At 42.4% G+C, this 11,523-nt stretch overlaps 1 protein-coding gene across 1 annotated transcript in view; it reads left to right on the top strand.

Moving 5' to 3' along the window:
• large1 (LARGE xylosyl- and glucuronyltransferase 1) overlaps positions 1-11,228 on the top strand; it is a 93,253-nt gene extending 82,025 nt beyond the window's left edge. The window contains exons 12-15 of the mRNA XM_079184202.1: positions 804-1,082; positions 1,239-1,385; positions 3,512-3,707; positions 8,597-11,228. Of these exons, the coding sequence (XP_079040328.1) occupies positions 804-1,082; positions 1,239-1,385; positions 3,512-3,707; positions 8,597-8,794 (820 nt within the window). The 3' untranslated portion in view covers positions 8,795-11,228. The remainder of the gene's footprint in view (positions 1-803; positions 1,083-1,238; positions 1,386-3,511; positions 3,708-8,596) is intronic.
• The last annotated feature ends 295 nt before the right edge of the window (positions 11,229-11,523 follow it).

An 11,523-nucleotide genomic window follows, 5' to 3' on the forward strand; every position in this document is an offset into this window, starting at 1 on the left:
TTAGTTTGATTTTAAAAGAAAACTGTTTGGGAGCAAGTCGAAGATCCGTAGCCAATGGTTCCGTTCTTTAGGTGCATAGATACTGAATATCATATCACAGGACTTAGAAAGTGCTGTGGGCACATGAAGGAGACATCTACTGGGATGATAAACTCATAGCACGTCTGAGATGTACGGAGGAGCCGACCAGTCAGTGGTTCTGAGAGTACGAGGTGAAGGTTTTTAAGGGAACTGGAGTTCTATAGTCTGATCTTTTTGTCTTCATTAGAACTTGTGCAGGTGACTCCTGGTTGAATTGTAGTCTATGGATTGTTTTGTTTGGGACCCATAAACAGAGCATTGCAGTAATCCAGCCTGTTCATAACCAATGCATACATGAGTTTCTCTGAGTCCATTCGTGAAAACTCAAAAAAACATAACTGCTTGATTAGTTTTAGTAAAAGATCATGTTTTGGCTTAAAATAAGTATGTGTGTTATGTAATATATGTTGCATACATAACATTAAACTTTTAACGTAATGTTAAAATAAGTCAACGTTGACTTTGGTGCTTGTCCTGTGTTTGCTTTGATATTTGTCAAGCGTCATAAACAAACGAAATCCAGAAGAAACGATGCTTCCCTCGAAACATGAATCTAAAATTGTCAAGTAACTAAAGCTAGCATGAAATGTAAGTTATTCTTTCACAGAGGTTGCTATTTTCATTATCTCGCACCAATAAATAAAAGTCATTTTCGACATTGGGGCCTTGAAAGTTGAAATGTTTTTGTGATGTCACCCATTCCCATGTCTCACCCACTGCAGGCTCCAGATGTTGGAGGCCATTTGTAAGCACTGGGAAGGCCCCATCAGCCTGGCCCTGTACCTGTCCGACGCCGAGGCCCAGCAGTTCCTGCGCTACGCTCAGGGCTCCGAGGTGCTGATGAGCCGTGGGAATGTCGGTTACCACATCGTCTACAAAGAGGGACAGTTCTACCCAGTCAACCTGCTGCGTAATGTGGCCATGCGGCACGTCAACACACCCTACATGTTTCTGTCCGACATCGACTTCCTGCCTATGTACGGCCTGTACGAGTACCTCAGGTAAGAGGAGAAAGAATCAGGTGTAAACCAGCTTGGTAGTGTTCTGACAGAAAAGACAATTGTGAAGTTTTCTATTACATTTTTTATGAGATTTTGCACATGCTCGCTTTAGTAATTTACAGTATGTAATTCAGACTTATGTGTGTATGGCTGTAGGAAGTCAGTGGTGCAGCTGGACATGGGCAATGCCAAGAAAGCCCTGGTGGTTCCAGCCTTTGAGACGCTGCGATACCGTCTGTCTTATCCTAAGTCCAAAGCTGAGCTGCTCTCTCAGCTGGACATGGGCACACTCTTCACCTTCAGGTGAGCTACATCTGTTTCTGAAGCCAGCAATGTCTTCAAGCTTTTCATTACATTTCCCTGTCTGTGGTGCAGATGTTTGCTGCAATTGCTGCGGCAGTAGAGGTGTTAGAGAGGGAGGGCAGGAATTTTATTTCTATCCAGCTGGTTCTACTCGAGCTGCAGTGCGCACCAACAAACACCAGGTAACACATATTTTCCTACTGCAGCCACGCCTTCACATGACTCTGTTCAAAGCAGCATGAAGACTCAGCAGGAGAGGACAAAAGAGTTTTACATACGTCTTTAGACACAACATGTACACGGCCCCTAACGCTAACGGTAGCAGCAGCTAACATTTACAGACAAATTAAACAGAGCACTGTGCAGTGAGCGCCCGGTCTGAAGTCAGTACTAATAGAGATAGTGTGTTGTGTTAATGCTTATTAGTTTAATAACATATACACACAGTATATGATGCTTCAAACATCCATACATAATTACATACTCTTACATCGGTTACGTTTTTTACTTGTAGTGTGGTATTAGTACTTTTACTGCAGTAAAGAATCATAATACTTCATACACTGATCTGATACATCAACAGCCAGACTGTGTCAGATTCAGACATTAGTTTTAGTTAAAAAAATAAAGATTTCATATTATCCGATTAAATATCCGATTAAATACATTTCAAACCAAATAGACAGAAGTCCCAAACATTCAAATGAATCATCAACACAGGGAGTGGAATAGACCTACTTACTCACATCTGCTGCATGCCAAGCGGTCTGCGTAGAACCGTTCATTATTATATCTGAGGGATTCCGAGGATGGAAGCATAAAGACCATAAAAGGACCCAGGTACCCTGTATTCCACCAGTACTCCTGACAGGACTCCCAGAGGGACATGGTCATAAGCCTTCTCCAAGTCACACAAAACACATGTAGACGGGACGGACAAACTCACGTGTCCCCTCCAATAGACCTGCAAAGGTAAAGAGCTGGTCCACTGTTCCACGGCCGGGACGAAATCGGCATTTCTTCTCCTGTAACTAAGGTTTGACAATGGTTGGTCTGAAGTACATTCAGGGCGTGTCCAACTCCACTTTTGTTAAACCACGGACAATCTGGCCACAAAGCAAGGCACAAGGGGTTGTATTTAGTCTTTTAATTAAACATAGGTTTGTTTTTGGCATAGCATGAATTAAACCAATCACAGCGTCATCTCCCATTCCCTTTAAAAGCCAGGTGCGCTTGCACCTGGGGCATTGCTATGGCAGATTTGGCAAAATGTGAAGATTCTGACTTGGAGTAAACACCATGGACACTCACACTTATTTGAAATGTTTGGATCACAGGAGTCTGAAACAATCCTACCCAGCCACAGGACTCTGTTTACTATTTGTCGCTGTCCATTGACGGGTGGTGCTGAATCAGTTTTGCTTTATCGTTTTGTGAAAGGAGGGAAGGGACAGGTATGTGGTCCTTGGCCGGTGGACACTCTGCCTCCACTATCTCCCAATCCTCTGTCCCATGGTAAATGGTAAATTGACTGTACTTGTTTAGCACTTTTCTAATCTTTCAACCACTCAAAGCGCTTTCAGCAACTCCATTTGACTGCTTATGAGGAGATGCACCGAAAATCTAATTGAGGAAGATGAGCGCTGCTACAGCCCTGTGTTTGTAACAAGCAGAGTGTGAGTGTGTTGTGAGCCCACCGATGTAGGCACATCTTACTATCTGAGTTATATGTCCTTTAAATAACAGTATAATACTTCGCTCATTAACTTTGGACCAGGTTTTTGTTGGCCAATGATGGCCATCATGCTACCTCAAGACTATGCTTCATTATAAGAACAACAAGCCCATAGATAGATCGATCCAACTACATTTGCTTCTTACACAATGTGGGCACTGGGCATGAAAAAGTGGGCAATGTGAAACTAGCAAGGACAGACGGGGCCCTATAAGTAAAGTCTAAACTTTTGAGACCGTGATACAGACAGAGGTTTCAAATCCAAATGCCACCTAATACTTTAGAAGCTATGAATGGCACTTCCCCTCATGAAGACTGGATGTGGAAGCATACATCTTTAGACTCCCTTCAACTATAGTTTGGTGAAACCTTTTCTTCTCTTTCCCTCTAGGTACCATGTTTGGACTAAAGGCCATGCACCAACTAACTTTGCCAAATGGCGGACAGCCACCACACCCTACAGGGTGCAGTGGGAAGCCGACTTCGAGCCCTACGTCATGGTTAGGAGGGACAGTCCTGAGTATGACCGCCGCTTTGTGGGCTTTGGCTGGAACAAGGTGGCTCACATCATGGAGCTGGATGCACAAGTAACTTACTTTCTATCTTCCTATCTAAACTGTCTGCTTAATGTCTCGGTATACTTCTTCTCCACGCTTTAATTTATGTGTCTGCAGTTCATGTAAACAGTATCTTAAAATACCAAATACATTGCTGTAAACATTTATCAGTTATTTTCTGTAGTGCTATTAAATCAGCTTGGTGCTTCACACATCTATTGCTGCTGTACCACTAGACAGTTAATACCCCTGTTGAGAAGTCACTATGCATCTAATTATGATGATGCTTGGGTCAGGTTGGATGAAGTACTCAATATTTCTATTTGCAGTGAGTTCAATGGAATACCAGTCCAGGATTATCATAGTAAAATCCATCCATCCACTATCTGTAACTGCTCTTCCTCGGGTCCCGGGGAGCAGAGCCACTTCCAGCTGATAATGGCAAGAGGTCAATCACAGGGCTGAAGGAGGATTAGTTGTGATGTTACCACTAAAGCTGCACCAAATATATTAAAAACGGGTGCCATTTGTATAGGTAATGTGAAATGTGACGTCCGTAGAGATGAACCTACAGGATAGTATCACCAACTCAACAGTTTGTTCCCCTCGGCTCTACAGAGCTTTTCTCTATCAGCTCATTGTTTAGTTTTTTTCTTTCCACAATCTCTGCTCTGATGTCTTCAGCAGCAGCAAAGAGCTGTGCTCAGTGAAATGCTCAGCAGCTCACCGTAGCTTAGTTTACCAGCAATGTACAGCAGTGTGAGCATAGCTCTATAACTATGTAACACAACTCAGAGTCTACAGCCGTGCTAGCAGCACTGTGAGCATGGCTCTGCCCTCCATTGAAGTCACCAAGGTCCAGACCTCCGTATTATCTGACTAAAAATAACTTCAATTTGGTGCAGCAAAGAAATTGTACAACGCTAAGATGGCCGACTTGTTTATCAGGTCACTGCCATTGCTTGTGCTTATAAAGCATGTGTGTGTGTGTGTGTGTGTGATGGTGTGTGTGTGTGTGTGTGTGTATAGTGACATGGTGGATGATCTTGTCGTTACTACAATATCTTGACTCAACACGCTGGTTCTTTGATTATTTCAACAACTAGAGGAAACTAACCCATCCATGTGAAGCGGGGTTTAGATAACTAGATAGTTTAACGAGAGGACTGCTTGAAGTTGAAAGACGTTCATCCCCAGACATCATCTGTGTGATCGCACTACATCAAACAGTGGCCAGTCATGTCTACTAGTTAGTTTCACTGATGTCTGAACGGATATATAACATCGGGAATAATAAATAAAAAATACTGTATTTTAATATGTGAAATTATTGAAGGTTATGGTAATTTTGTAGAGCCTATATATGTTTGTATGAACAGAACTTCATTTAGATTTTCCCCTGCCTTCATCTCCTCTCTTTCCTTCACTTACTTCTAATTCTCCTTCCCTTCTCTTTCCCCCTCTTTTCTCCTCTCTATTTTATGATGTATCACTTCCTAGCTTTGGCACACTCTGCTGATTAGTGTAACACAATAAAAGCGTGCAAGCTGCTGCTGACAATGACCCTGCCAGCCATCTTCACTTACTAATGGTAAAACAACAACAACAAAAGTGCCTCAGAAGCAATTGTTGAATTATTGTTGCAATGTTAAACAACAAAAGTGAGGCTGGAAGGACAAACACGTATCGTATGTTAGCTAGTTCACGCAAGATAGTATACATTTCTTTCTCTTCTTATTAAAACAGTCTATGGTAGGTAAAATCCCATTTTAACTGAATGAAACACATGTACTAACATGTTGTAGCATGAGTACAGACTAAACAAAGTGGTGGGTTTAATGTCAAAGGAATTAGTTACAATGTGAACTTTTACAGCGGATCAACAGAAAGCATCCTGAGTGCAAACATTACAAACTGGTATGAGATGTTCAGGGTCCAGGACAGGAGGGCTGAGCATCAGTGATATTAAGAGGAGCCTGAGAAGAGCCCAAAGAATATTAAAAGACAAAACCCAGCCAGCCACAACCGTTCACCCTGCTGCTCCACATATAATAACATCCATTCATCCTCCACCCTCCACTTATAATAACATCATTCATCCTCCACCCTCCACTTATAATAACATCCATTCATCCTCCACATATAATAACATCCATTCATCCTCCACCCTCCACTTATAATAACATCATTCATCCTCCACCCTCCACATATAATAACATCCATTCATCCTCCACATACAATAACATCCATTCATCCTCCACCCTCCACATATAATAACATCCATTCATCCTCCACCCTCCACTTATAATAACATCATTCATCCTCCACCCTCCACATATAATAACATCCATTCATCCTCCACTTATAATAACATCCATTCATCCTCCACCCTCCACTTATAATAACATCATTCATCCTCCACCCTCCACATATAATAACATCCATTCATCCTCCACATACAATAACATCCATTCATCCTCCACCCTCCACTTATAATAACATCCATTCATCCTCCACCCTCCACATATAATAACATCATTCATCCTCCACCCTCCACATATAATAACATCCATTCATCCTCCACCCTCCACATATAATAACATCATTCATCCTCCACCCTCCACTTATAATAACATCATTCATCCTCCACCCTCCACATATAATAACATCCATTCATCCTCCACCCTCCACATATAATAACATCATTCATCCTCCACCCTCCACATACAATAACATCCATTCATCCTCCACCCTCCACTTATAATAACATCCATTCATCCTCCACCCTCCACTTATAATAACATCATTCATCCTCCACCCTCCACATATAATAACATCCATTCATCCTCCACCCTCCACATATAATAACATCATTCATCCTCCACCCTCCACTTATAATAACATCATTCATCCTCCACTTATAATAACATCATTCATCCTCCACCCTCCACATATAATAACATCCATTCATCCTCCACCCTCCACATATAATAACATCATTCATCCTCCACCCTCCACATATAATAACATCCATTCATCCTCCACCCTCCACATATAATAACATCCATTCATCCTCCACCCTCCACATATAATAACATCCATTCATCCTCCACCCTCCACATATAATAACATCATTCATCCTCCACCCTCCACTTATAATAACATCATTCATCCTCCACCCTCCACATATAATAACATCCATTCATCCTCCACATACAATAACATCCATTCATCCTCCACCCTCCACATATAATAACATCCATTCATCCTCCACCCTCCACTTATAATAACATCATTCATCCTCCACCCTCCACATATAATAACATCCATTCATCCTCCACTTATAATAACATCCATTCATCCTCCACCCTCCACTTATAATAACATCATTCATCCTCCACCCTCCACATATAATAACATCATTCATCCTCCACCCTCCACATATAATAACATCCATTCATCCTCCACATACAATAACATCCATTCATCCTCCACCCTCCACTTATAATAACATCCATTCATCCTCCACCCTCCACATATAATAACATCATTCATCCTCCACCCTCCACATATAATAACATCCATTCATCCTCCACCCTCCACTTATAATAACATCATTCATCCTCCACCCTCCACATATAAAAACATCCATTCATCCTCCACCCTCCACATATAATAACATCATTCATCCTCCACCCTCCACATACAATAACATCCATTCATCCTCCACCCTCCACATATAATAACATCATTCATCCTCCACCCTCCACTTATAATAACATCATTCATCCTCCACTTATAATAACATCATTCAACCTCCACCCTCCACATATAATAACATCCATTCATCCTCCACCCTCCACATATAATAACATCATTCATCCTCCACCCTCCACATATAATAACATCCATTCATCCTCCACCCTCCACATATAATAACATCCATTCATCCTCCACCCTCCACATATAATAACATCCATTCATCCTCCACCCTCCACATATAATAACATCCATTCATCCTCCACCCTCCACATATAATAACATCATTCATCCTCCACCCTCCACTTATAATAACATCATTCATCCTCCACCCTCCACATATAATAACATCCATTCATCCTCCACCCTCCACATATAATAACATCATTCATCCTCCACCCTCCACATATAATAACATCCATTCATCCTCCACCCTCCACATATAATAACATCATTCATCCTCCACCCTCCACTTATAATAACATCATTCATCCTCCACATATAATAACATCATTCATCCTCCACCCTCCACTTATAATAACATCATTCATCCTTCACATATAATAACATCCATTCACCCTCCACATATAACATCATTCATCCTCCACATATAATAACATCCTCCACCCTCCACATATAATAACATCCATTCACCCTCCACATATAATAACATCATTCATCCTCCACCCTCCACTTTTAACATACTTTGGGTTTTTTATGTGTTTTTCTTATGTTTTCAAAATGGGACTACAAATTGCATTTTATTAAGCAACCCTGTGGTACAATTAGAGCAAGTTGTCTTCCAATCAGAAGATCCGTGGTTCAATCCCCGGCTCCTCCAGTCCATGTCAAAGTGCCCTTTGGAAAGACACTAAACCCCAAGTTGATGGTGATGAGCAGATGTCAGTATCATTCATCCACACAGTGGTCAGAAGACTAGAAAGGAGCTATATAAATGCAGGTCCAATTACTAATCACCAATTATATAGCGGTTAGTGTTAACTTTATACTCAGACTTTGTAACTCAAAGGAATATTGGTGGACACAAAAATGAATGATAATGTTGCTGTGTTGGCTGGGTGTGGACAAAAAAAGAACCAATGCAGCTTTATATGAGGTGTTGTAATAAAGACGCTCTTCCTGTCCTCCTCTCTCTACAGGAGTATGAGTTTGTGGTTCTGCCCAACGCCTACATGATCCACATGCCTCATGCGCCAAGCTTCGATATCACCAAGTTCCGCTCCAACAAGCAGTACCGGGTCTGCCTCAAGACCTTGAAGGAGGAGTTCCAGCAGAACATGTCGCGGCGCTACGGCTTCGCTGCCCTAAAATACATGACGGCTGAGAACAACAGCTAGCCACCACTGCAGACCCTCACTCCCCCGGCCCTGAACTACTGACACACTCCATGGGCTGGGGAAGGGGGGGTGAGGCAAATCAGCAGACTTTGAGACTTTGTTAGAACGTTTGACCCTGAGTGTGGGTCTTCGTGTCCATTCTTTGTCCTCTGCTGTGGATGTAAAAGCTGTGAAAGAGGACACGAACCCCCGCTAGGCCCGGTGCCGACCTCTGGCCCTGACATATCACACACAGCGGCCGAGGAAAGCAAACATTGCCATATTTGTAAGGCCAGTGACAGAGTTGTTGGCAGTGAGTAACATTATGTGTGTATGCGTGTGAGAGTGTGTACGTGCAGGTAGAGGAAAAGTGTGACTGTGTGTTTGTTCCTCCAGGACAGTGCTTAGCAAGAAGCTTCAGGAGAGCTGAAGATGTGAAGCATTGTGGGCTTACATTGTGTTTGCACGCCTCCCAAGTGCCAACAAAAACCAGCAGCGGTCTGACTGACAGCACGCCCCGACTCAAATGCAAATCGTCACCAGGCGGGCGAGATAAGACAAAGCGGTAAACATGTTCACACAGATTTTTGAGATCTCATTGTGACGGCTGACACACACTCAGACATTGGGGCGAGCAGCCAGCCAGCCGACCATCTGCTGCTGCTTCATGTGCTTCATAGCTGATGCAGATCAGAATAAATCCTCCTCGTGTGACAAGGGAAGTGAAATGCAAAGATGGCTGGAGGTCATCCATGCGGTTGATATTCATGGTATCTCCACATCAGCCTGAGCATGCTGCTAGAGAGTGTTCCCGGTGTTTGTTACCACTACGGAATGTGACCGCAGCGGTGCAGTGGGCTGTTTGGTGTGTTTTAAATTAACGCCAGTGCAGTCTGCACAAACACTTGCTTCAAGTCCTGTCAGTTTGTGAAGCTGCTATCCCACCACACCGAGCGGCACGAGGCGAAGACGCACCAATCACTGAAATCAGTCTTATTCATCAGTGTGTTTACAGTCCTGATGGGTGGAGCGAGGAGGCGTAGTGTCTGAGGAGGACAGAAAGAAACTGTGTGAAAATCACCCACTTGCATTGCAGAGAGACGCTCTTTCTTTCTTTCACTCTTTCTTTCTCAACCTGCCCTCTAGTTTGATGATAGTAACGCTGCAGCAGTGTGTGTTCTCCTGTTTGTGACGCACACTGTCAGGCTGGGCATGGCAGACACATTTCCACCCAGTTATCTGGAGAGGACACTCAGACTGATCACTGACAGTCACAATGATATTATACTCGTACTATCATCACTGTTGAGCATCGACATCAGGATGTCTGTTACTATGTGATGAGAAAAGTTGGAAAAAATCATCATAACGGAAATATGATAGCGTTGTTAGATATTACGTTAAAGAGTGTTAAGTGCGTCAATCTCACTGTGATATTAAATATATTCAATATTATAGAGGCTTGAAATTACATTTTTTAAATAAGCTGTTTGGTAACTGACACCAGAAGAAGAAGAACTTTCTCAGTTACAACAAAAACTACTATCATTAAACACAAAGTCATTGATGCATTGCACAGAGTGTATAGTGGTTAAACTGATCAGGGATCAGATAACCACCACAAACACTCACTCCACCATGGTCATATGTGTAGAAGTAGCTGGAGCTGCATTCTTCCTTTGCTTTAATGTGCCAATGTTCCAGTGTAGCTTCAACTGCCATTATTCCAGGTGACTGTAGAGTCCACTTCCACAGAGTCCATAAACAAGTGAAGACAGGTGTGTTTACATCTGTTCAAAATCAGATCAGTTTGCGTCTCAAAAATCTGATTCCATCATGTTAAGTCTATCATCTCCTGCAACTTTCATGCTCTAGAAACAAAAACGTCACGAGATATAAGAACTATTTCTAAGAATAAACTTTCATTCTTAACTCAAGCCGAAACGGATGAGAGTCCCTAAAAGGCTTTCATATCTCCATGACAACTGAAAAATAACAACAAACTCCATCTACATGGAGAACATGTTATGTGATTGAAAGCTCGAGGAAAAAAAATGTAGGTGGATGTTTAGAATGCGTCATAGACATGGGCATCATAGATTGTCAAATAAGTCACATTTAGACTTGGCATGTGGAAATGGAGCCATTAAGATAAGAAACACACTAAACGTTTACCATTGTGGAACTAGAGGTCTCTCTCTCTCTCCCAGTCTCCCTCTCGTTCTCCCAACCCTCCTCTCCCTCTCCTCATTCTCTCTCAGTCATGACAGCAGTCTCTCACTATACAGGAAAGCTGCAGAAGGGCTTGGTGCAGTCTTGCAGGGGTGTGTCTATGTGTGTGATTGTACACGTGTGTGCAGTGTGACTCTGTTGTGAATGTGTGTGTGTGTGGCTGGGAGGAGCTGCAGTGTGTAAGTAGGTCAGTGCTGATTGGTGCTGCTACCTGAATAAAAACAAAAAGGTCAAACACTGTGCTGTCCCTTTGTTTCATCATTTCTGTCTTCTTGAATATCAAGTTAGCCTTGTGAACCCAAAGTAAAGAGGGATTCATGAGAGCTCTCACTGTTACACCTCTCTCTCACACACACACACACACACACACACATAGTAGAAGGTACACTTGTGTGTATTTATACTTCCAAGGATTGGGGCACTAAACAGTTATGTCATGTTTCTGTGTCTCTGAAGAATCTTTGTTAAATGAGGCAGGAAAGATGCTACCAATTTGCATTATGGGAAATAGAGGATCC

This window comes from Pholis gunnellus, assembly GCF_910591455.1.
Source record: "Pholis gunnellus genome assembly, chromosome: 22".
Lineage (NCBI taxonomy): Eukaryota > Metazoa > Chordata > Actinopteri > Perciformes > Pholidae > Pholis > Pholis gunnellus.